The following is a 27,208-nucleotide window of genomic DNA, read 5'->3' as shown; positions in this document are numbered from 1 at the left end:
TCAGACAATATTACACCTTATAGTTTGAAAATAAGTGTATTCTTGTTTGCAGCAGTTACTGGCAATCATTTTGTCATTTGACAAAACACAAAGGTAAAAAATAGTTCCTATTCTTCACACCAAAGTAGAAGTGAGGCCTTCAACCTTGAGCAAAAGGTCATGTTTTATTGCAAGATCATGAAAACCTGTACATTGGTTTGAGCAGAATAACTCACAAGACATTGATAAAAATCAAAATGAACTGTTATGCTTTTCAGGAACACTTAAAGCCAAGAATTTAATTGCCAAGGATGTATAAGACATGAAATATTTTAAGAACTATATGACTAACATGGACTTGAAAACTATATCCAAATTTGTGTGAGTGCTATACTAATATAAAATTGTGTTTTTTTATAAAAGATAGAGAATGGACAGACAAGTGAATATCTACCATTAGACTCAACACAGGATCCTATTTTCCCTCCAGAATTACGGGTAAATATCTGATATTAGATTATACTCAAGATTGTTTTGTTCTTTTAAAATTCAGATATAACCTACAATCAATTCTCATTTAATGTCAAAGTACCCAAATTGCACATAAATCTGCAAAAATCTTTCAAGCTATTTGAAACAAAACAATTTGTGATTTCATGATTTGACATTATACAGGTCTTTCAACATATGAAAATATATTTAGATATACACAAAAGGTCACAGTATCTATCAACAGATGAAGCATTCACTGGAAAAAATAAATTTATGGAAACGTCGATGTTCACAAAAAGTAATCTTTTAAAAATGAGCTAATAAAATATGTTTCATACATTCATTTCTTAAAAAACTGAATAGTAAGCATGAAGTAATGTCAAATAGTTCTAAACAACTGAAGAAATAAAACAAAACATCTGTTATTCAATTTTTAAGGATGTGAATTTAAGCATGAATGCAATTTGGGTACATTTGTGTACTCCTCATTAGACAATCATGGATAGTTTAGAGGTTGTTCTAAACCCCTTTTTCTATGATTCAATTAAGATTCAGAACTGGTGTAACTGTATATTAAATAAGGATACATCTACCAAATAAACACAAAATGGAAACTTAAGTTTAGACCATTTAAAAACTTGGGTGGATAAAAACTGTCAAAATAGGTGCAATTTGGGTACTCTCACGATAAACTCATCAATATAGTTTTATACATAACACACAATCATGCAGTCATCCTATAAAGCTAGTATAAACAAAAAATGTGCTTGAAAAATCATCTGTAAATTTGTTGTTCATTTTTTTTATTCTTTGCTCCAGACTGACCAATTTGATGTAGAAACTATTTCCTTCAAAGGAGAGAAGGTAGAATGGTACAGACCAACAACACTTAAACAACTACTAGAATTAAAAGGCAAACACCCTCAAGCTAAGCTTGTCATAGGAAATACAGAAGTTGGTATGTACCTACATGTATTTTCTGTTCACTTACAATTGTGTGTTCAAACTTAAAAATGTAACATAGAATGTTGTTCTAAAATAGAAGTATTAAGAAGATGTGGTATTGTTGCCAATGAGACAATTCTCCATCAGAGACCAAATGAGACAGAAATGAAGACATAGGTCATCGTACTGCCCTCAACAATGAGTAAAACCAATACTGCATAGTCAGCTATAAAAAACCCTGAAATGACAAATGTAAAACAATTAATTCAAGAAACTAAAAGCCTTATTTATGTTCCAAATAATGTATGAAAAACAAAAATGATACACAGCAACACACAACAACCACTGAATTACAGGCTCAATACTTGGGACAGGATACATACAGGATGTGGCTTTATCACTTTGATTTTTTAAGCAGTATTATAAAATCAGAGATGTGAAGTTCATACTAATTTGACAGCAACCGAACAACAAAGAAACGAAAGAACAAGTCTACTTGATTCTAAAATTGATTTTTTGGGGATATAAATCACCAGCCTACCTTACCTTAGAATGGAAGTACCTAAAATGTTTGAAATGTTTTTAGAAAGCAGGGTCAGCATGTGCTGTATTTTTTTTTAATGAGCACAAAAATTATCAGAAAACTTATGTTTGAATCCCATTTTTGAATAAAGCATCAGTATTGTCAAACCCATTGTAAAATACAGTTTTCTTTTTGATTTAAAAGTAAAATTAGCTTGCGCTTTAGAGATTTCTGTTCTGTTCTGTCTAAAAATATGTAATTTTTTGTTTTCACAGGTCTAGAAGTAAAGTTAAAGAATATGAATTACCCAGTTATAATTGGCTGTACTCACATACCAGAACTAAACCAAATTACAAAACTTGATAATGGGGTCAAGTTTGGGTCATCTGTAACTCTTACTGATATAGAGAATACATTAAAGACACTGATAAAAGAGCTGCCAGGTAATATTGGGTCAAGGGTCACAGATGAGTTAATTCCGGAAGTTTGTGATTTTATTTATTAAGGGGGAATAACTGTGAGATTAATTAAATATAAAGCGTTTAGAATTTTAATGCACAAATTATGCTATCAGAAATAAGTATTTTTTGTGTATTACTCATTCTTTTCTAATTTTTATTCAAATAAAACATCGCAAAAACTATGTCTATGAAAAAAACAGCATACATTTGAATCATAGAATTATTTAGGTATCAAGGTTATTTTGAGATCCAGTTTGAGACATCTGTACAAATCTTCAAAGAAATAGAATGCATATTAAAGGCATTAAAAAAAAGTATGTATATTAATCATTTTTAAAGATTTTTTTTTAATTATACAGTAATAGATAATTTGAATGGTAAAAAAATCATGTGCTTACAATTACAAGGTAGTTATATGATATCACTTTTTTAAAATAACTCGTTTGTATTTCTGTAATATGACTGACAGAAAGTAGTGGAAACTGACTAGCATAAATTTAGTAATCCTAAGTTTGTCAAATTCTACAAAAGTCCTGAAGATGTGTAAAAACATGTTTTGTTTTCATTCCAGATCACCAGACCAGAGTTTTCCAAGCTATTGTAGAAATATTACGATGGTTTGCTGGACACCAAATCAGGAATGTGGCTGTAAGTTTGACAGATAAAATAAGTAACAACATTTGGGGTAAAGATGGCATAAAAATAGCTTTATTTTTCTGGTCCCTTCTCTAATTCTGAGTGCACAAGCAATAAAGTGCATTGAAGGAACATTTTTATCATATTCACTTCAAATTCAAGCAATTTATTTATGATATAATTATACTCATTAATTTGAATTACAAAATGATTTTTATTGAAAATTACATATGATATTTATGTGTAAGGTGTATGGATCTTCGTTTTATTTAGACATAAAACACCCACAATTCCCCTTTAAAAGACAATCAGTGCAAAACATTATTAAAATATTGTATTCATAAAAGTTATGTATACATATCATTTTCTCCATTCTAACTACTAATGATTGACAAACATTTTTAAAGTTGCATTTCTATCTGTACCTCTCTGTTTGATGATCATTTTGAGATATTGCCCTCTATGTCATGGTCCAGCAATTTTGATTTGATTAATAATCTTGCTTTTCAGATTGTCTTTTTCTGAATTTCCTGCTGACAGTCGAGTCATGTCTCTGTGTCAACAGTATATTTTACATTCTATATACCATATATTGTTAGAGTAAGGTCAAGAGATCTGATACAATAAAAAGTATTCATTATCTACACTGAATTAAGAATTTCTTATTAGTATTTTTTTGTGTGAAAATTTTTATACAAAAAAGAATAACTATATATTTGAATGGTTTATACAAATACTCAGGAGTCTGTTCCACAAAAAAAAACATATGACTAAGATTGGTCTTAAGTCAAGAACAAATCAGTATACTTAACAAAATCTTGGTCATACGTTTTTTTATGAAATCGACTCCTGATGTTTAAAAGTTAACCTTGATCTATTTTAGGCTGTTGGTGGTAACATTATCACAGCTAGTCCTATATCAGATTTAAACCCACTGTTCCTTGCTGCTGGAGCTGTTCTCGAAGTGGAGTCTGCAGGTAACCAGTTTTTATAAAATCATGAAGAATCTAAAGTATGAGAGACTAAACAATAGATTATCTTACACCCAATTTTCGGTTTTGGATTATTTGAATAAACACTTTTTTTGTACAAATCATACATTTAAATGGTGTAACGAGTTTAGTTTAACTAACACCCACCAATTAGGATAACAAGAAAAAGAAGATGTGGTATGATTGCCAATGAGACAGCTCTCCACAAGAGACCAAATGACACCGAAATTAACAGCTACAGGTCACCATATTTCTTTCAACAACTAACAAAGCCAATACTACATATAAATGACCCTGAAATCATAAATGTAAAACAATTCAAGCAACAAAAGGCCTAATTAATGTACAAAAACATGAACGAAAAACAAATATGAAACCCAGCAAAAAACAACAACTGAATTACAGGCTCCTGACTTGGGACAGGAAAATACATTCTGAATTACGTGGGGTTTAACTTGTTAGCGGGATCCCAACTCTAATAAGTTCATTCAAATGGATATGGGAGGGTAGGAAGGAAATTGTTATTTTTAGACATGAGTTGTAGGTAACTTATGGTTGTATACAAACTTTATTCAAAGAAAGTTTTTTGTAGGGCTATTTTTAGAACTCTGATGTGTCCACTTTAACTTCATCTGCTCTAGATTTCTGTGTTATTTAGAGCTTATCATTGGTTTTGGTCTCTTGACCATAATTGTAAGCAGTATTATGACTTATGTTTGTTTATGTAAACTTTGTTTGTTTGTGTTAATATATTTGTTTTTTATACGACCGCAAACATTTTAATTTTTCGTCGTATATTGCTATCACGTTGGCGTCATTGTCTTGCGTCTTGCGTCGTCGTCGTCCGAATACTTTTAGTTTTCGCACTCTAACTTTAGTAAAAGTGAATAGAAATCTATGAAATTTTAACACAAGGTTTATAACCACAAAAGGAAGGTTGAGATTGATTTTGGGAGTTTTGGTCCCAAAATTTTAGAAATTAGGGGCCAAAAAGGGCCCAAATAAGCATTTTCTTGGTTTTCGCACTATAACTTTAGTTTAAGTAAATAGAAATCTATGAAATTTTGACACAAGGTTTATGACCACAAAAGGAAGGTTGGGATTGATTTTGGGAGTTTTAGTTCAAACAGTTTAGGAATTAGGGGCCAAAAAAGGGCCCAAATAAGCATTATTCTTGGTTTTCGCACAATAACTTTAGTATAAGTAAAAAGAAATCAATGAAATTTAAACACAAGGTTTATGATCACAAAAGGAAGGTTGGGATTGATTTTGGGAGTTGAGGTCTGAACAGTTTAGGAATTAGGGGCCAAAAAGGGGCCCAAGTAAGCATTATTCTTGGTTTTCGCACCATAACTTTAGTATAAGTAAATAAGAAATAGAAATTTAAACACAAGGTTTATGACCATAAAAGGAAGGTTGGGTTTGATTTTGGGAGTTTTGGTCCCAACAGGTTTTTAGGAATAAGGGGCCCAAAGGGTCCAAAATTGAACTTTGTTTGATTTCATCAAAAATTGAATAATTGGGGTTCTTTGATATGCCAGATCTAACAGTGTATGTAGATTCTTAATTTTTGGTCCCGTTTTCCAATTGGTCTACATTAAGGTCCAAAGGGTCCAAAATTAAACTTAGTTTGATTTTAACAAAAATTGAATCCTTGGGGTTCTTTGATATGCTGAATCTAAAAATGTACTTAGATTTTTGATTATTGGCCCAGTTTTCAAGTTGGTCCAAATCGGGGTCCAAAATTAAACTTTGTTTGATTTCATCAAAAATTGAATAATTGGGGTTCTTTGATATGCCAAATCTAACTGTGTATGTAGATTCTTAATTTTTAGTCCCGTTTTCAAATTGGTCTACATTAAATACCAAAGGGTCCAAAATTAAACTAAGTTTGATTTTAATAAAAATTGAAATCTTTAGCTTTTTTGATTTGCTGAATTTAATCATGTACTTAGATTTTTGATTATGGGCCCAGTTTTCAAGTTGGTTCAAATCAGGATCCAAAATTATTATATTAAGTATTGTGCAATAGCAAGAAATTTTCAATTGCACAGTATTCAGCAATAGCAAGAAATCTTCAATTGCACAGTATTGTGCAATAGCAAAAAATGTTCAATTGCACAGTATTGTGCAATAGCAAGAAATCTTCAATTGCACAGTATTGTGCAATAGCAAATATTTTCAATTGCACAGTATTGCGCAATAGCAAGAAATATATAATTGCACAATATTGTGCAATAGCAAGAAATTTTCAATTGATTGGAGTTATCTTTCTTTGTCCAGAATAGTAGTTGAATCAACTTAAATCATTGTTTTATACAATGCACAATATATATTCACTTTTACTACCAACTGATAAATTAAAACACTCTTTACCATTCAGTGATAACAAGCACTTTTTGTTACATTTTAATATTTTATGATGTATTTAAATGAGTAGTTCTTGTTGCAAACTCCATTAGAAATTTGAATTGAGATCAGTTTTGAAAAAAGGGAAAGGGGGATGTGAAAAAAAAATGGTGGGGGGGGGTTTAATTTTTCTCATTTCAGATTTCATAAATAAAAAGAAAATTTCTTCAAACATTTTTTTGAGAGGATTAATATTCAACAGCATAGTGATTGCTCAAAGACAAAAAAATTATTTTAAGTTCATTAGACCACATTCATTCTGTGTCCAAAACCTATGCTGTGTCAACTATTTAATCACAATCCAAATTTAGAGCTGAATCCAGCTTGAATGTTGTGTCCATACTTGCCCCAACCGTTGCGGAGCATCTGGTTCCTCTTGTTTTCTTCTTAATCTTAATATAATATTTTCCAGATGGTTCGAAGAGAAATATAACAATGAATGATAAGTTTTTCCTGGGATACAGAAAGACAGCTTTAAAATCAGACGAGGTTTTACTCAATGTTACTGTACCATTTACTAAGAAAGTAAGTATACTGCTTACCTGCCAACTTTTCAAAATCTCCACAGAGGATTTGAAGTGCAAGAGGACCTTATCTGTGCCTCATATATTGTAATAAGTGTTCTTAATCTAATACTATAATTTGGTAGAGTAGATATGTGCTTAAATACCCTTTAAATTTGAGTGCCCGTTTTGCTGTCTTCAATTTATACAATGAAGAATTTCAAAATTTAGGTAACACCTCGAATAACATTAACAGTACCAATTTTTCTGCACCAGATGCGCATTTCAACAAATAATAGAGGATACTCCCCATAAATTGGGCTAGTTGGCATGTCTTGTTTAGTTAACCATATTTGTTAGATTTTTGATTACTAGTGAACCAAGAGTTCTTTTTTTCACAGTTAGCGCCCAAAATGAAAAAAACTTCAAATGTATTTTTGAATGAAAATTTCGTATTTGTATACATTTTAACAAAAGTAGATTGTAATAAAGGAGTAGGTTCGGTAAGGGCAGATTTTGGCCTCAAATTTCAGGTTCATCTAACGAAAGATTTTGGACACTTTTTAAACACTTAAGGGTCTATTTCAGTTGATTCAATTAGTTAATGTGAAATATTTTAACTGATTTAGTCATTAAAAACGCTCCAATTCAAGCTTAAATATGAAAATCTATCAAATATGCCAAAAAATGTCACTTTTCAGATGGTTTTTGTCAAAAATGAAAGTGGCCGCATCCGTGTTCATCCTCAACCTTTATATATGTTATGTATTATCATCAAATACAACTTACATTTCAATATTAAGAATGAACACAAATGTGGCCACTTTCATTTAAGACGAAAACCGTCTAAAATTTGACTAAAATGCTAAAATTGTGAAGGTTTCAGTAATTTAGTATGACTTAGTGATGCTAGTACTCGATATATGTGCACTGTATTGTCAAAAACAGCCCATATTTATGTAGCAGAAGCATTCTACTTGCAAGTAAATAACTAAAAGTTTACATTTTCACAATTTTGTAAAACTGCTATATTTCGGGCCAAAAAGGTGTCTAACCGGAACCTACTCCTTTAATGATTTAGGAGAAAAAAGGTGAAAATGAAATTCTGACTAGAAAAACAAATATACTGCAGACAATTCTGTGTCTTTACTCACATTATTTGATAAAATCCAACCATAATTGCCATCAAAATGATTTTTCTGTACCCTGCCATAGGCTAAAGGTGCATTAAGCGTTACGCTTGACTGTCTTTCTGTCTCTGTACGTCTTATTGTCTTTGCAAAGCATGAACAGGGGCGTTCGTGTCCTCGGACACATTCTTATTTTAAGTATGTTATTATATGAAATATAAGTGACCAATACTTGTTGCATAAAACTGTACATTAAACGATATTAATCTTGTACATTGAATATTTTTCAAATATTAATTTTATAGAATGAATACTTTGGAGGCTACAAACAAGCCAACAGAAGAGAAGATGATATAGCTATAGTTAATGCTGGCTTCAGAGTTCTGTTTGAGGACAATACTAATGTTATTAAAGAGATGTCCATGGCCTTTGGAGGAATGGCACCCACGACAGTAATGGCTGTCAAGACTATGAAGGAGGTGGTTGGAAGGTACTGTGTTAAGGTTTGGGTAGTGGTGATTTTTTTACAATATTTACTGGAATATTTATCAAAGATACTGTAAAACAACTCAAATATTTATCAAAGATACCGTAAAACAAATTTTTATGCCCCAACTACAATAGTAGAGGGGCATTATATTTTCTGGTCTGTGCGTCCGTTCGTCCGTCCGTCTGTTCGTCCGTCCGTTCATCCATCCGTCCGTCCGTTCGTCCGTCTGTCCCACTTCAGGTTAAAGTTTTTGGTCAAGGTAGTTTTTGATGAAGTTGAAGTCCAATCGACTTCAAACTAAGTACACATGTTCCCTATGATATGATCTTTCTAATTTTAATGCCAAATTAGAGTTTTTACCCCAATTTCATGGTCCACTGAACATGGAAAATGATAGTGCGAGTGGGGCATTCGTGTACTGAGGACACATTCTTGTTCATCAAGATTTTTTGTTAAATTAGTTTTGCTCTCAGCGTCTTATTTCATAACTTACTTGTTGTGTTAACATAAAGGAATATCAAAGTTTTAAATATAATTGGCTTTTTAAGTTTTGGTTATTTTTCTTATTTAAAAGTAATAGCTTACAAAATTAGTTGCTTTACAATAAGGGCAAATAGAGATGGTTAAAGTTCAGTGAAAGGATAAGGTACTTATTGGTGTTTGAATGATATATAACAATTACTAATTCCTTGTTGACACCCTGCAGTGTGCCTCAAAGTGTTCCCATTTGATAAGAAGTAAGGTGACAGTATGTTTAATTTCTTTGTAACAGGAAGTGGGATGAAAGTTTAATAGATGATGTCTGTCGTCTGATGGCTGATGACCTTCAGTTGACCCCTGGTGCACCTGGTGGGATGGTAGAATACAGACGAACACTTACAACAAGCTTTTTCTTCAAGTTTTATTTGACAACACAGTTACAGCTTCAACAACAGGTACAGTAGACATTTTTCGTTAATTTATTTTCTGTATTTGTCTGTAACAATCGATTATACAGACATTTGCATTCTACATTCGTAATAAGTTTCCTTTGTTTTTTTGTGACTAGTTGTCTCAATGAAAATCATATCACATCACCTTATATTACAGGTATTAGAATTATTTTCAATTTTACTACTTTAGATTTAATTTATTGTTGTGGGTACCAATTTTTGTGGATTAATTAAACCTTACATATTCGTTGATATTTAATTTTGTGGTTTTGCCCAAGTCTGCATACAAGTCTATAGTAATTTTGTCATTTGTTGAAAATTTAATGTGGTTCACCTGTTCCATCAAAATCCACGAAAATTAGTACCCAACGAATAATAATGAATCTACTGTATATTCAACATAAAAAAGAAGATGAGGTATGATTGCCAATGAGACAACTCTCCATAAGATACCAAATGACACATCACAGAAATTAATAATTATAGGTCACCCTACCGCCTTCAACAATGTGCAAAGCCCATGCAGCATAGTCAGCTAAATAACAAATGTAAAACAATTCAAACAAGAAAACTAACTGCCTAATTTATGTACAAAAATTGTCAGATTTCTTTATATGTTTAGACCATTTTTTATTATAGAAGTCAGGACCAAGTAAGAAAGTGCCAAAGTCGTTTACAAGTGCTACACCTAATTTCCATAGAGATGCTAGTAAAGGTTCACAAATCTATGAGGAAGTGGCACCTGGGCAACTGCCACAAGATGCTGTTGGACGACCACTGACCCATTTGTCTGCCATGAAACAGGCCACAGGAGAAGCTATCTATGTGGATGATATGCCATCAATAGAAGGTATATTATCATCCTTAATATAGTGTCTTTTATGATATAGTATCAAATATTGCATGTAAATCTCTATGTACAACAGAAATGCAATATTTGACAATATTTTTACTTCTATTTTATGAATTTAAGGTAGCACAATACAAAGATTTTATACCTCCAATTCCCCAGTTTTAAAATGCTGTAACTATTTTTATAATATTTGAAAATTTATAAAAGTGGGATTTATGGATAGCTAATAGATTACTCTTTCAAATTAACACAATGTTAGTATTATACAACAATTATGCAATCAATTATAATGTTAACTGTGGCTACAAAATTTTATACAAATATATCATTCTTACAAGGGGTATTTGCCAAAAATACCGGTTGAAAGGTACAAATTTCCCGAGCCGTTAGGCGAGGGAAATTTGATTACCTCGAAACCGGTATTTTTGGCAAATATCCCTTGTAAGCATGATATAATTGTTTAATTCCACCGAATGTTCCAACCCAGAAAGATTATTATAATCAGGTATCGTATGAAATTTCGACTTGAATGTATAATTTGTGTATATACTGCAGCTGTGCTATTTGAGCAGTCAAATTGCATTGACCGTATATTCATTTCTTATCATTTTTTTTATGAACAGTCACTGACTGTATATATATATCTCCCTTTTTATGATAATAAGCTGCTTCTCGGCTGACTACTTCACTTTGTTCATCAGTTTCAGTGAAGCATAATTCAAGGGGATTCCGTTTTTTTGTGACCGGTTGACAATTCGTTTCTGTTGAGTTTTATTTATGACGTCATTCCCAGAATGTTTACGTCATTCGATCCAAATTCAATAATTTTTCATCTGGAACCATGAATTTGTCATATTAGAATAGAAATAATTCATTGAGTTATTTTTATACATGGTATTCCCCATCTGCCATGGTATTTGCTAGCAAATACCCCAGCATATGGAATTCCCTAATGACAAATACCCTGGCAGAGAAAAGAAAATCTCAATATATATAAATTGGTGAAAAATACCATGGTTCTCATCCAATCAAAATACAGCATTATTACATAAGGTGGAATTATACAAGAAATTTCCACTTTCTTTTGAAATTAGTTTATTTATGGTTACCCCAAGAGGGTTGATTTTATCATATGTTGTTCCTAGAGCCATTATCTACAAAAGGGTGTCTCAGATTTTGGGTAGAATGTATAGATCAAATTTTACACCTAATCAAACATTATCTACTTTTATGTGGTAAGGATGTTTACACTAATTACAGATTTATGAGAGAATGGAATACGATAGCTATGATTTGAGACATTCTTTAGTAGTTCCTACTGTGTTGATTAAGATTTCGTTAAAATTTCCTGTATAGCTATAGAGATGAAAGACCTAAAATCAGTCAAGTGAACTGACCAAAATTTTGCCATTAATTGCATAATAGTTGATTACATAATGTTTGCATAACAAAAATATTGCATTCATTTTAAAGTTTAATCTTTTATCTATCTATATATACCTCATTTGTTAATTTATATGCATTATTATGAAAGGAACAGCATTTTAAAGGTTGGAGATTGGAAGTAAAAAAAATCTTTGTATTGTGCTACCTTAATAGACCTGAAATATATGTTCATGCAATGTCATATAATGCTCCGGACAATATTTCTTAAAGATTAGGGACCTAGTGGTCTAATTATATGTAGTCAAAAACTATTATATTACTAGCCTGTCAACACTACGGTTGTTAGTTTGAATCCTGCACTTGTTTCAATGTTGGAGATACCTTTGTAACTGAGCAATCTAAATATTTCATCTACAGTGATCACTCTAGTGTCTTTTAGTAACTCTGAGGTTGTGAGTCAATCTCCAACACAGAGTTCATATCCATTCCATACATGCTTCACAATACTACAATAATACTGAGTGTAGTGTTTTGTAGTGTTGAACAGAAAGGATGTGATCTCTGCACTAGAGGTTGGTTGTGAGTTGGAATCCTACTTGTGGCCAAACAAAAATTCAACTTGGATCTTAATTATTGCCAGTTTTTTGCAAAGGTTGTTGTTCTTTCCCGATATATACTCCTAATATAGCCAAGTGAAGTTTATCATCAACTATCAAATAATCAGTCAATTAGTTTTTATCAAAAGAAGATCTCTCCATACAATGCCACTTTAATTTAAAGATTGCAGCTTTTGATACAAAGGTCATATATAGGGAAAAAAAACTACTTCAATTGGTATACATATGGGTATTTTTTGTAGGAGAGTTATATTTAGCCCTAGTTACCAGTACACAGGCTCATGCTAAATTACTGAAGGTTGATCCGACTAAGGCATTGTCAATGACAGGAGTTGTTGATTTCATCTCTCACAAAGATGTCCCAGGACATAATACTTGGGGAGTTATTCCTGAGGAGTCATTTGCTTCCACTGAGGTAACTATGAATATCTTACACTAACCCATAATAAATTACCTTGTATTTGTTATATCAAAGTGTAAGTATATTTTTAAAAAATGACCGATTTCATAAAAACGAAATTTATAAATTCCATCAACTTGAACATTGTGATTAAGAACAACAATAAAATTGATATTTAGGCCGTTTTTATTAAATAAGTTGGTTTACGGATCCGCCGACCCGAATTTTCGCTAATTCAAATAAAAATAAACGCACATTTGTCCTTAAAAATTATTTCCGCCGACCTCATATTTATCGATTTACTAAGAAAATTTTAAACGGAATTTTTGTGTTTACGTTTCGTATTCTGGTTCCTATTACTGCATTAAAAAAATCGTAAACCAGTGCACCGGAAACGTGACTGGTTAGCATTCCCTGACACCCAAAAGCGAAAAAAGGTCGCCCTGTTCTTGACGATACCAGTCGCATCCGTCATCGGACATTTTCAATTTTTAACAAGTTGATGAAACATCATTTTTTTATTGATAATTTAAGAAATTAAGACATAAACGGTTCATTATCTTAAGAAAAGAGGCTGAAGCATTGTATTTGCATAGTGTAGCAGTTTATTTGATAAAAAATACAACTCATCACCTCGAACATTTTTGCAAGTTCCGGTGCTTGTCACTCGTAAACGTACATCAACCTAAATTTCGACGGCAAAATAAGTTTGTTACTTCATTTAAACGTGATAAAAGTTGCCTCTAGTAAATGTTTAATCCATTTATTGCATTAAAAACGTCATGTTCCTTTCCAAATAACTTGTCAAACATCATTTATTTTTGTAAATTTTCTTGCATTCGTCCGCCATTTACCGATTTCTAAACTACGGATTTGAACCGGACCAGCTAAGACCGAAATCCGTACTTTTACAATAATTATTATGGACGCACCGGCGAAACAGCTGACAGACGAATATTGACCACAAAGGGAAAAATTATGTATGTCACATGCATTAAGAGACTTTTAGTTACATCTAATTGATTGGTGTCTATAATTCCCTATATTTTTTTATGGATTAAATTTGTTTCAAACTTGATTAAAGTTGCTTAACTCTGAGACTATCACAGTTAGCTAATATCAATATATTATGGACCAGGTTAATAACTTATATATTTTTTGATGAGAAACACTGAATTTCATACTTAAGATAGTTTTGAATTAAATTGTAATTGATATATTGTAATTTCTTTACATTTTTCAAAATAAAAAAAAACCAATTTAGTGCTAGATATTAAATATTTAGTTGGAAGTTTCTCACAAGAACCTAAGTAAACTTTTGATTTGAAATGTTACTTTAATTGAATACTCAGATATGAATTGAACAATATAAAAAGAACATTATTTACATATGACCCTTTATACTATAGTAAAATCCAAACATTGTAGGGCACCACACGAATGAGCACTTCTCTTTCAAATCTCACCACTTCTCCCTATCAGTTTCAAAAAGAGAAGTCACTTCTCCCTATAATTCTGAAGAAGTGTGAGCCCTGCAGATATCCGTAAACCAAATAAAAAAAACAAACTGGAAAGATCTAGATTAAATTTATTTTTTTTCCCTCCTCCTACCCTAAGTTTTTTGGGCTGATGTCCGTAAACCAACTTATTAAATAAAAACGGCCTTATTTGAGACATATACTGGAGTCGATTTCACCAAAAAAACTTACGACTAAGATTGGTTCTATATCCCATACCTAATCATGTATTTATTAAGCAAAAATGTGTAATATAATTCAGTCAATATTGTCTGTTTGTAGGTGTTGTGTATTGGACATATAATTGGAGCTGTTATAGCTGATACACAGGCTCATGCCCAGGCTGCTGCTAAAGCTGTTGATATTGAATATGAAAAACTTGACAGTATTATCACCATTAAGGTATGAAATGTTTTGCTGATTGCATGTATAGTGAGCTCAACATTTATAATATATTTTCTGGTATTTTAACACCCAACTACAACTTTTGCAACATGATTCATTATTTCATTATGATATAAGTGAATATAAGAAATAGACAAATGAAACTAAAAGTATCCAGGTTTCTTAATTCAGGATGTACCAGGAATAATTCAATTTATATACATGGAAATTCATTTGTCTATTTCTTGTTGAGCTCATTTGATTTATTCAACATCAACAATAAGCTTTAAATTTAGTATGCATTTTGTCAGCAAAAAACTCACCAGTAACTCTTGTAAACAAATATTTGAAAATTATCATTAGTATATTTGTTAAAATTGCAGGAAGCTATAGCAAAGAATTCTTACTGGACTGAAGCTAAAACTGTTAACTGTGGAGACATTGTGAAAGGTTTTGAACAAGCAGATCATGTGATAGAAGGGGAGGTACATGTAGGGGGACAGGAACACTTTTATCTAGAGACAAATGCCACCCTAGCTGTACCTAAGAATGAAGATGGGGAAATGGAATTATTTGTGTCAACACAAAACCCTACAGAAACACAGGTAGGTGGGATCTATATTTTTGATTAATGCAAAGTATTTCAGGGTTGAAAAGTTTGGACAAACCTATCTAGCCAAGGCTTTATAATGCTGATATTTCGCTGGCCTTTTGTAAGGTTTAAATTAACTATATGTGACGTTCTTTGATGATTTATGGTGTACATGTCTGTCTGGCAGGGTTCATCTGACCTTGATCATGTGTTCAGGATCTTGATAATGTTAAATATATGTGATATCTTAAGGATAAACTTGATGGAATGCTTTATTTGTTAAAATTTGATGGGAGGTGGTTATTTTAGACAGATAACCTTAACAATTTTATGAAATAAACAAAATAAAAATTGAACTAATGGCAAGGTAAAATGAAAAATTTAAAAGTGTCTTACTTTAAAAAATGTATTTATTGAGCTCCCTTTGGCTTCGTATGTGTTTTTCTTTACGCTTTCACACTTGACATATTTTTTTACAGATGGTAGTTGCTGAGACCTTAGGTGTAGCAGCAAATAAAATACTTGTTCGAGTTAAAAGATTAGGTTAGTATTTTTCTGTACCATACAAGCAACAAGTAATATGTTTATATAAAGATTAAAACATTTAAAAGACTGCAACATCAGATCAGTACAATAGAACTACTGTATTAATTCTTATAGGCAAAATATTAGGTCAATATATTATTTACAATTTTTGCTGTTTTTTATAAGTGAAGAGCAAATTAGAAATACAATTGGATCCTTGCTGGTTAAAAATTTCATACAAAGATATACTGTGGATTTATTATTATTCGTTGGATACCAATTTTCGTGGATTTCAGGGTTAAAGGTGATCCATGAAATTAAATGTTCAACAATTAACAAATTTTCTAAAGGTTTGAAGGCACACTTCGGCTAAACCACTAAATCAAATATCCATGAATATGCAAGTTTTCCTTAATTCACGAAAATTGATGCAAATGAAAAAAACTGAATCCACAGTATAATTAAGAAATAATTCATGGAAGCCATAGATTTGTTGGAAATTTACACATGGCCTGGGCCGTGATATTCGAATTTTATCCTGAGCATTAGCGAGGGATAAAATTAACGAATATCACGGCCCAGGCCATGTGTAAATTTACAACAAATCTATGGCTTCCATGAATTATTTCGATTCTAATAGGACAAATACTATCATTAAAAAACTGAAGCGATGATGGGTATACACCGTGTGTGTGGCTGTTCTATTTTACCCACTGTTCGATAAATGTAAAACAAATTTAATAAACCTGCATGAATGATTTCTTAACTAACCGCTAGAAAAAAAATGTGATTCCTTTTGTTACTTCTCAGTAAACCCAACATTTGCAATTTTAAATTTACATTTTTTATCGTAAGCTACCGTCAAATTCACTGTTGACATGTTGTAACCAAGGAGCCGCCATGTTGACTTGCTGAAATCAGTAAATGTGCGAATAATGCAATAGAACAGAAAACAAGCAACACCTACCTCAATAATTTATTTTAATGCAATTGTATCCGAGTTTAGAAGGTAAACGCAATAGAAAAACCTACAGCTTTGACGTTTTCATACGTATGACGTCATGTTTTGAAATGACGTTAATGCGCCAAAATCATTACTGGAATTTCGCGGAATTTTAATTTATTTTGTTTTTGTCCATTTTTCCGTTCTCTAATGTGTAAATTCTTTTTGTTATGCGTTAGAATCAGAATAAATGTTCTGTAGGGTTTTATTCAATTGTAACTGTTAATACAACGAAATCCACAACAGTTTACACATAGGTAACGATACATGTGGATTTACGTGGGAGGCATATTTAAACAGCCATTTGTGTACATCTTGGAGTCTGCGCTAAGTATAGATATATCGAGAATTTTATCACGGTGTTGTTTACAAAGCGAAAGAAGCACGTCATATTAGAATGATTTTTAAGACATTAGAGAGATAAAAATGAAAGGGGAGATAATAATTTTATGTGATAGGTTTTATGATAATATTTTTGTGACTTTTTTTTAGGCGGAGGATTTGGAGGAAAAGAAACGAGATCTATCTGCCTGACTACACCTGTGGCTCTAGCAGCTTATAGGTACGTTTTATCATCATAGGTTAGAGGTAGCAATCTGCCTGACTACACCTGTGGCTCTAGCAGCTTATAAGTAAGTTTTATCGTCATAGATTAGAGGTAGCAATCTGCCTGACTACACCTGTGGCTCTAGCAGCTTATAAGTAAGTTTTATCGTCATAGATTAGAGGTAGCAATCTGCCTGACTACACCTGTGGCTCTAGCAGCTTATAGGTAAGTTTTATCATCATAGGTTAGAGGTAGCAATCTGCCTGACTACACCTCTGGCTCTAGCAGCCTATAAGTAAGTTTTATCGTCGTAGATTAGAGGTAGCAATCTGCCTGACTACACCTGTTGCTCTAGCAGCTTATAAGTAAGTTTTATCATCATAGGTTAGAGGTAGCAATCTGCCTGACTACACCTGTGGCTCTAGCAGCTTATAAGTAAGTTTTATCATCATAGGTTAGAGGTAGCAATCTGCCTGACTACACCTGTGGCTCTAGCAGCTTATAAGTAAGTTTTATCATCATAGGTTAGAGGTAGCAATCTGCCTGACTACACCTGTGGCTCTAGCAGCTTATAAGTAAGTTTTATCATCATAGGTTAGAGGTAGCAATCTGCCTGACTACACCTGTGGCTCTAGCAGCTTATAAGTAAGTTTTATCATCATAGGTTAGAGGTAGCAATCTGCCTGACTACACCTGTGGCTCTAGCAGCTTATAAGTAAGTTTTATCATCATAGGTTAGAGGTAGCAATCTGCCTGACTACACCTGTGGCTCTAGCAGCTTATAAGTAAGTTTTATCATCATAGGTTAGAGGTAGCAATCTGCCTGACTACACCTGTGGCTCTAGCAGCTTATAAGTAAGTTTTATCATCATAGGTTAGAGGTAGCAATCTGCCTGACTACACCTGTGGCTCTAGCAGCTTATAAGTAAGTTTTATCATCATAGGTTAGAGGTAGCAATCTGCCTGACTACACCTGTGGCTCTAGCAGCTTATAAGTAAGTTTTATCATCATAGATTAGAGGTAGCAATCTGTCTGACTACACCTGTGGCTCTAGCAGCTTATAAGTAAGTTTTATCATCATAGATTAGAGGCAGCAATCTGCCTGACTACACTTGTGGCTCTAGCAGCTTATAAGTAAGTTTTATCATCATAGATTAGAGGTAGCAATCTGTCTGACTACACCTGTGGCTCTAGCAGCTTATAAGTAAGTTTTATCATCATAGATTAGAGGTAGCAATCTGTCTGACTACACCTGTGGCTCTAGCAGCTTATAAGTAAGTTTTATCATCATAGATTAGAGGCAGCAATCTGCCTGACTACACCTGTGGCTCTAGCAGCTTATAAGTAAGTTTTATCATCATAGATTAGAGGCAGCAATCTGCCTGACTACACCTGTGGCTCTAGCAGCTTATAAGTAAGTTTTATCATCATAGATTAGAGGTAGCAATCTGTCTGACTACACCTGTGGCTCTAGCAGCTTATAAGTAAGTTTTATCATCATAGATTAGAGGCAGCAATCTGTCTGACTACACCTGTGGCTCTAGCAGCTTATAAGTAAGTTTTATCGTCATAGGTTAGAGGTAGCAATCTGCCTGACTACACCTGTGGCTCTAGCAGCTTATAGGTACGTTTTATCATCATAGATTAGAGGTAGCAATCTGCCTGTCTACACCTGTGGCTCTAGCAGCTTATAAGTAAGTTTTATCATCATAGGTTAGAGGTAGCAATCTGCCTGACTACACCTGTGGCTCTAGCAGCTTATAAGTAAGTTTTATCATCATAGGTTAGAGGTAGCAATCTGCCTGACTACACCTGTGGCTCTAGCAGCTTATAAGTAAGTTTTATCATCATAGGTTAGAGGTAGCAATCTGCCTGACTACACCTGTGGCTCTAGCAGCTTATAAGTAAGTTTTATCATCATAGATTAGAGGTAGCAATCTGTCTGACTACACCTGTGGCTCTAGCAGCTTATAAGTAAGTTTTATCATCATAGATTAGAGGCAGCAATCTGCCTGACTACACTTGTGGCTCTAGCAGCTTATAAGTAAGTTTTATCATCATAGATTAGAGGTAGCAATCTGTCTGACTACACCTGTGGCTCTAGCAGCTTATAAGTAAGTTTTATCATCATAGATTAGAGGTAGCAATCTGTCTGACTACACCTGTGGCTCTAGCAGCTTATAAGTAAGTTTTATCATCATAGATTAGAGGCAGCAATCTGCCTGACTACACCTGTGGCTCTAGCAGCTTATAAGTAAGTTTTATCATCATAGATTAGAGGCAGCAATCTGCCTGACTACACCTGTGGCTCTAGCAGCTTATAAGTAAGTTTTATCATCATAGATTAGAGGTAGCAATCTGTCTGACTACACCTGTGGCTCTAGCAGCTTATAAGTAAGTTTTATCATCATAGATTAGAGGCAGCAATCTGTCTGACTACACCTGTGGCTCTAGCAGCTTATAAGTAAGTTTTATCGTCATAGGTTAGAGGTAGCAATCTGCCTGACTACACCTGTGGCTCTAGCAGCTTATAGGTACGTTTTATCATCATAGATTAGAGGTAGCAATCTGCCTGTCTACACCTGTGGCTCTAGCAGCTTATAAGTAAGTTTTATCGTCATAGGTTAGAGGTAGCAGTCTGTCTGACTACACCTGTGGCTCTAGCAGCTTATAAGTAAGTTTTATCGTCATAGATTAGAGGTAGCAGTCTGTCTGACTACACCTGTGGCTCTAGCAGCTTATAGGTAAGTTTTATCGTCATAGATTAGAGGTAGCAATCTGCCTGACTACACCTGTGGCTCTAGCAGCTTATAAGTAAGTTTTATCGTCATAGATTAGAGGTAGCAATCTGTCTGACTACACCTGTGGCTCTAGCAGCTTATAAGTAAGTTTTATCGTCATAGATTAGAGGCAGCAATCTGTCTGACTACACCTGTGGCTCTAGCAGCTTATAAGTAAGTTTTATCGTCATAGATTAGAGGTAGCAATCTGCCTGACTACACCTGTGGCTCTAGCAGCTTATAAGTAAGTTTTATCGTCATAGGTTAGAGGTAGCAATCTGCCTGACTACACCTGTGGCTCTAGCAGCTTATAAGTAAGTTTTATCGTCATAGATTAGAGGTAGCAATCTGCCTGACTACACCTGTGGCTCTAGCAGCTTATAAGTAAGTTTTATCGTCATAGGTTAGAGGTAGCACTGTCTGACTACACCTGTGGCTCTAGCAGCTTATAAGTAAGTTTTATCGTCATAGATTAGAGGTAGCAATCTGCCTGACTACACCTGTGGCTCTAGCAGCTTATAAGTAAGTTTTATCGTCATAGATTAGAGGTAGCAATCTGCCTGACTACACCTGTGGCTCTAGCAGCTTATAAGTAAGTTTTATCATCATAGATTAGAGGTAGCAGTCTGCCTGACTACACCTGTGGCTCTAGCAGCTTATAAGTAAGTTTTATCGTCATAGATTAGAGGTAGCAATCTGCCTGACTACACCTGTGGCTCTAGCAGCTTATAAGTAAGTTTTATCATCATAGATTAGAGGTAGCAATCTGCCTGACTACACCTGTGGCTCTAGCAGCTTATAAGTAAGTTTTATCATCATAGATTAGAGGTAGCAATCTGCCTGACTACACATGTGGCTCTAGCAGCTTATAGGTAAGTTTTATCATCATAGATTAGAGGTAGCAGTCTGCCTGACTACACCTGTGGCTCTAGCAGCTTATAAGTAAGTTTTATCGTCATAGATTAGAGATAGCAGTCTGCCTGACTACACCTGTGGCTCTAGCAGCTTATAAGTAAGTTTTATCGTCATAGATTAGAGGTAGCAGTATTTTAGCCATACATATTCAAATCTCATTGATCTTATAAGCAGCTATTTCAAAAGGAGCAAAACCCAGAAAGTTGACAAGGTAAGCCTCTATTGCTACATGTGAATCACTTGCTATGCAGGTCCACAATAAATACCTACATTTCTTTGCCCCCAACTAGGCAGAATGGGAATTAAGTGTTACCCTTGACATTCCTTACGTACATCCTAAATTGGTTTCTGTTCTCTTAATTAAAGTTGGCATCAACAAAATATTTACAGACTAATACACAATGCTTATTACCTTTAAACACATTTCAAGTTACTTTTACATTTTTCTAGTTATGTCCCTTTATAATGTTATATGCAAGTTAAAATGCAGCATTGATATATTTTTTTCTGATAGAGATTGCTTGTACTTTATAATATTGGATGACCTATAAGAAACGTTTAGATAGATATAAGAAGATGTGGTATGAGTGCCAATGAGACAACTCTCCATTGAAGTCACAATTTGTAAAAGAAAAACCATTATAGGTCATAGTACGGTCTACAACCTGGAGCCTTGGCTCACATCGAACAGCAAACTATAATGGACCGCAAAAATTACTAGTGTAAAAACCATTCTAACAGGAAAACTACAGTCCATGTAATAAACTAGAAAAGAGAAACACTTATAAACATTTAATTTATAATTGAAACATTTAATAAGGTAGTTAACATATTTTACAGACTAAAAAAGCCAGTGCGTTGTATGTTAGACAGAGATGAGGATATGCTGATAACAGGTACCAGACATCCATTCTTAGGACAATATAAGGTATTCTAGATTATAAGACAAGCACCTGTTATTTGTGAATTTTAAATGTACAAATGATAATTTTAATTTAAACTGAAGTTTTATTTAATTAAAAATCCTTTTGTCTAAATATAAAAAAGATGTCTTTTGTTCAAATATTTGAATGTTCTCTCACTGTGGTAAAGTTGTTTTGTGCTGATGCAGCATATAGAAATCACTTATCAATCAACCTATTATTTCATTACCCAAGGTTGACTTTTGTAAAGTGAAATGATATCCTGGACTTTTTCTATGTGGTAGTATGAACTGTGTGGGTGATTGTCAATTTAAATTCACCCCAAAAATTATTATTTACATAAAAATTGCAACAATGTTCATTGAAAGATTTTTTTTTGTTATTCTGGTGCCAGATTTACTTACTGTAAACCAACTAATTTCCGGAAGCGATTTATTTTTCCCAACTTTTGCATGTAGAAAAATGATGCTTATATAAATCCTCGCAAATATGTAGAACTAGAATTTTTCCATATTTAATAACATTTAGTAAATTTGAGATTCATTTAATAAATTAAACCGTGAAATGGGATAGAAAAGGGTTAATCGCGATATAAAGTATCACCGAAAATAAGTTGGTTAACAGTATTATTAAGTTGTTATAGCTAAGATGTTCCAGATGTAGTTTTAATACAATGTATGAGATTATATGTAAGAAATGCATTATGCAATAAGATAGGATACAATATTTTAGCTACCCTCATAATGTTGACTAGATAACTAAGAAACATTAAGTAAGGGAATTATGAACTGGCTGATTCTGTATTGGCCACGGTATAGATTCTCTATCAGCTGTTTATACCTTCATCCCTTAGGATCTATCGGCTTACCAGAAATTGGAAATTTTTTAATAAATGCACGCAATAATTTCTGAATTTACAGTATCACAACTGATTCTAGTTTTTATACGCCCGTCTTTTAGACGGGACGTATTATGGTATACCGTTGTCTGTCAGTCCATCTGTCCGACCGTCATCCACACTTCGGACAATAACTCAAAAACACTTTCACCAATTTCCATGAAACTTAAGTGAATTGTTTATATCTATTGACGTAAGCTCCCTTTCATTTTTTTTTAATTTCAGATTTTAAGTTTTGGATTTATGGGGCTTTATTCATAAAAAAAAGGGGGGATTTTCAACACTTCGGACAATAACTCAAAAAGGCTTTCACAAATGTCCATGAAACTTTGGTGAATTGTTTATATCTATTGATGTAAGCTCCCTTTCAATTTTTATAAATTTCAGATTTTAAGTTTTGGATTTATGGGGCTTTATTCATATAAAAGGGGGATTTTTAACACTTTGGACAATAACTCAAAAAGGCTTTCACCAATATACATGAAACTTTGGTGAATTGTTTATATATATTGATGTAAGCTCCCTTTCAATTTTTATAAATTTCAGATTTTAAGTTTTGGATTTATGGGGCTTTATTCATAAAAAAGGGGGATTTTTAACACTTCGGACAATAACTAAAAAAGGCTTTCACCAATGTACATGAAACTTTGGTGAATTGTTTATATCTATTGATGTAACAAATAATACTTAATAAAATCTGATGAAAACATAAAATTTGTAAAATCTTTAGTTCAATTTAAAACATTAAATTTCTTGTAAAAAATAGGTTCTATGAATGTCATACTATGTACTATTATTGAATGGTTGCAAGGATGAAAGCACATTAGCAGTCCCTGAGATACTAACTGTTCCCTGAGGCATATATCATTTTATGATAACATTTTTACTATCTAAGCTTTTGATAAAAATCAAAGACTGTTTTTGCATATAGGATGTTTTACTCTTGTTAAAATTGGTTGCAATTGAAATCACAAATGATACCTTAACATTGCAGCTATTTTATAGAGTTCGGTTTCGGTGGAAGGGTTGAGCACAATAAAAAATCTTATAAAACATAACTAGTCTACAATAGCACATAATAAGTGAACAAGTGACAACATAAAAATCCTAACATGTGACTAAATATTCCTTAAATGTTAAAGGGTGTCATTTTATGAAAAAAATAAGGAAATCAAGTCTCCTAAACATTTATCAATATGATCATCTTGTGAATATTCTAAACAATAAAAAGGTAATAATCATTATCCACCATATTTTAAGCACCATTTGAACAACTTTTGTATACATCTTTGTATAATTTAGTATGGATTCCTTACTGTGTTCAACAGAATCTAACTATGAGCAATATACCCCAAGAAAATTACCTTCTTTCAAACTACTATAAAATTTGGAAATCAGCCATAGAATTACTAAAACCCATAATCATATATCACTTTCCTTATATTGCACTGAAGACTTCTATGTTATATGCCAATGTTAATGATATTTGTTTTTTATGCTAAATATTGAAAAGCTGAACTAGGTTTAATCATCAGTGTCTTCTTCACTGTAATCACTGTCCTCATCATCAGAAAAATCCTCATTTTCATTCTCAGAAGAGGCCTCCTCATCATCAATGAAATCTTTATCTTCATCATCAATGAAATCCTTACTTTCATCACCTACTTCCTCATTTAGATCATAACTTTCAGTAGAGTCACTTTCACCATCTTCACGTTCCCTGTTATCTTCTTGCTGCTCCTCATTGTCATTGTAGTCTTTTTTGCCATTTTTATACGCCCATCGTCAATGAAATCCTTACTTTCATCACCTACTTCCTCATTTAGATCATAACTTTCAGTAGAGTCACTTTCACCATCTTCACTTTCCCTGTTATCTTCTTGCTGCTCCTCATTGTCATTGTAGTCTTTTTTGCCATTTTTATACGCCCGTCGTCTTTCAAACAACGGGCGTATCATGCGCTAAAGCGCAGCCCTTTATTATTAACTGTAAAAGGGAAGGTTTCGCCCAAGGTGATTTATCTACATACCACAATTTGATTTGAATTTTTACTTACTCTAAAAGGGAAGGTTTTGCCCAAAGTATTCTTCAGTATAACCATTTAATTTCAGGTTGGATTTACAAAGGAAGGCAAAGTCGTTGCTGCAGATGTAAATCTGTATAACAATGCTGGTTGTACATTCGATTTGTCTGGAGCTGTAAGTATCGGATATTCTATATAACATAAAAAAAGGGGGGAAGATTACAAGGGGATATTAAAAACTAATAAAAGGGATAAACTGATAACACCATGACTATAAATTAAACAAGGTAAAATAACAGCATAAGTTCACAAAACACTACATCAAAGAATAATTTAATTTTGGATGTAACACGTCTTCTGATTGGCTGACGTTATTTTGTTATTAGCTCATAGACATAATTTAGGCATGTGACCGTGACGTCATCAACGTTTTTTCATGGTTTTCTACGGTTTAAAATGGAATTTAGAATTAAATTATAAGAAATAACTGTAATATTTTTTCTGTCCATTCGAAATAACATAAAAAATGTGGTGCACACGGTTAAATAACCTGCTACCCGCGTTATTCAGTGTGCACCAAATTTTTTATGATATTTCTTCATAGACAGAAAAAATATTACAGTCATTCCTTAAATAAAAGAGTGAGATAAAATGAACCCAAACAAAAACGAGGGATGATGACAGGGGCTCCAGAAGGGTAAACAGATCCTGCTTCACTAGTGGCACTCATATAAAATTAAATATATTTTGAAGAAATTGTTTCTTTCATGATTCCATACTGAATAGATTTAGAGTTTTAGAGTTATAAAAAAGTCCATGAATTCTTATATTACATATCAGATGTTAGGTCACTTTTGATTGAATCATGTTTGTCGTCACTATGACAGATTATGTCTATAAAAAAATTTTGCCCAATAGAATCCATGTTTGGGTTGCTGGGATAATTCTAGTAGAATATTTAAAAAGTGATCCAATTTTAATATGAATAAACTTAACACAATTATTTTTTTCAGTTAATGTGTTTTTCTAATACTTTTTGGTAATTTTACATACATCAAATGAACAATCATTTGTAAATGCCCGAAGTCTCAAAACTGAGAAAATTAAGGTTCGAAGAAAAAAAATCAAGAATGGTCCCAAAATTTTAACTTGTTGGACCTTTATTCTTTATAAAGCTGTGGTGATTCCTAACCATAATGACCTGTGACCCCACAGCTTTATAACTTTTGGAATAGTCCTATTGTTTTTTTTATTTTTAACCATTGATAGATTTGGGACATTTAATGATTTTCATATTTAGGAGTAAAGTAATGTGTATGCATATAAATATGTATTTTAAACTGTGTATGCATATAAATATGTATTTTGAATTGCATATGCATATAAATGTATATTTTACATTTATATTAGTCTGTCATTATAAACAAACATACTGTGAAAGTACTTATTCTTGTATACATGCATTTTGTTTTTATGCCCCATTTATGGGCATTATGTTTTCTGGTCTGTGCGTCCGTTCGTCCGTCTGTTCGTTCGTCCGTTCGTTCGTCCGTCTGTCCCGCTTCAGGTTAAAGTTTTTGGTCGAGGTAGTTTTTGATGAAGTTGAAGTCTAATCAACTTGAAACTTAGTATATATGTTCTGTATGATATGATCTTTCTAATTTTAATTCCAAATTAGAGATTTAACCCCATTTTCACGGTCCACTGAACATAGAAAATGATAGTGCGGATGGGGCATCCGTGTACTGGGGACACATTCTTGTTCTATATCTATTTTGATATATTATGATCTTTGTAACCTTGATTCTGATTGGTCGTGTTTGAAAATTACAAGCTAAAATCCATCTTTTGGTGTTGTAATTGATGAGAGACTGGCACTATACAGCTCTGGTCAATTTAGTGATATTTAAAAGTGATACGTAGAAAAAGCACATAACATTTAGATGAATCCCAGTGCTAGTCGCAATAACAATCTTTTTTATCATCATACTTTGAATGAATAAGTAAAATTCACATTATTTATTTCTTATCACAGGATCCTTTTCAGACTTGAAAAAAAATAGTCACCTTCATTCAAACTCTCTCTCTTTTTTCACATCACTCACTCTGATAATGTTAATTAGGTACAATACAAAAGAAAGTCAAGCTTTTTGTATTCAATTTTATTTTTAAATCTGAGGGGATGTCATGCATATATGGTGGGAATATTGGAATGTCGAAATTTACCTGAGCTGTTACTGTGTAGATCTAAAAATTGTTCCTATAGTTTTATTTAAAATATTTATTTCTAATCATGAAAAAAATTGTAAACCAAGTTATATTCTCCAACAATTTATTTCTACTCACAACTAG

General features: G+C 32.9%; 1 protein-coding gene across 3 annotated transcripts in view; it reads left to right on the top strand.

Moving 5' to 3' along the window:
- Window positions 1-27,208, top strand: part of LOC143069569 (xanthine dehydrogenase/oxidase-like) — a 79,136-nt gene that overhangs the window by 26,418 nt on the left and 25,510 nt on the right. For all 3 annotated transcript variants that reach the window (XM_076244269.1, XM_076244270.1, XM_076244271.1), the window contains exons 8-23: window positions 403-477; window positions 1,291-1,429; window positions 2,215-2,382; window positions 2,972-3,048; window positions 3,920-4,013; window positions 6,850-6,962; window positions 8,376-8,560; window positions 9,333-9,495; window positions 10,132-10,342; window positions 12,591-12,763; window positions 14,548-14,667; window positions 15,033-15,254; window positions 15,721-15,784; window positions 17,262-17,331; window positions 21,853-21,940; window positions 24,945-25,031. In XM_076244269.1, coding sequence (XP_076100384.1) covers window positions 403-477; window positions 1,291-1,429; window positions 2,215-2,382; window positions 2,972-3,048; window positions 3,920-4,013; window positions 6,850-6,962; window positions 8,376-8,560; window positions 9,333-9,495; window positions 10,132-10,342; window positions 12,591-12,763; window positions 14,548-14,667; window positions 15,033-15,254; window positions 15,721-15,784; window positions 17,262-17,331; window positions 21,853-21,940; window positions 24,945-25,031 — 2,049 coding nt within the window. The remainder of the gene's footprint in view (window positions 1-402; window positions 478-1,290; window positions 1,430-2,214; window positions 2,383-2,971; window positions 3,049-3,919; window positions 4,014-6,849; window positions 6,963-8,375; window positions 8,561-9,332; window positions 9,496-10,131; window positions 10,343-12,590; window positions 12,764-14,547; window positions 14,668-15,032; window positions 15,255-15,720; window positions 15,785-17,261; window positions 17,332-21,852; window positions 21,941-24,944; window positions 25,032-27,208) is intronic.

The sequence above is a fragment of the Mytilus galloprovincialis genome, chromosome 3, assembly GCF_965363235.1.
Source record: "Mytilus galloprovincialis chromosome 3, xbMytGall1.hap1.1, whole genome shotgun sequence".
NCBI lineage: Eukaryota > Metazoa > Mollusca > Bivalvia > Mytilida > Mytilidae > Mytilus > Mytilus galloprovincialis.
This window is presented reverse-complemented; position numbering and strand designations above follow the sequence as displayed.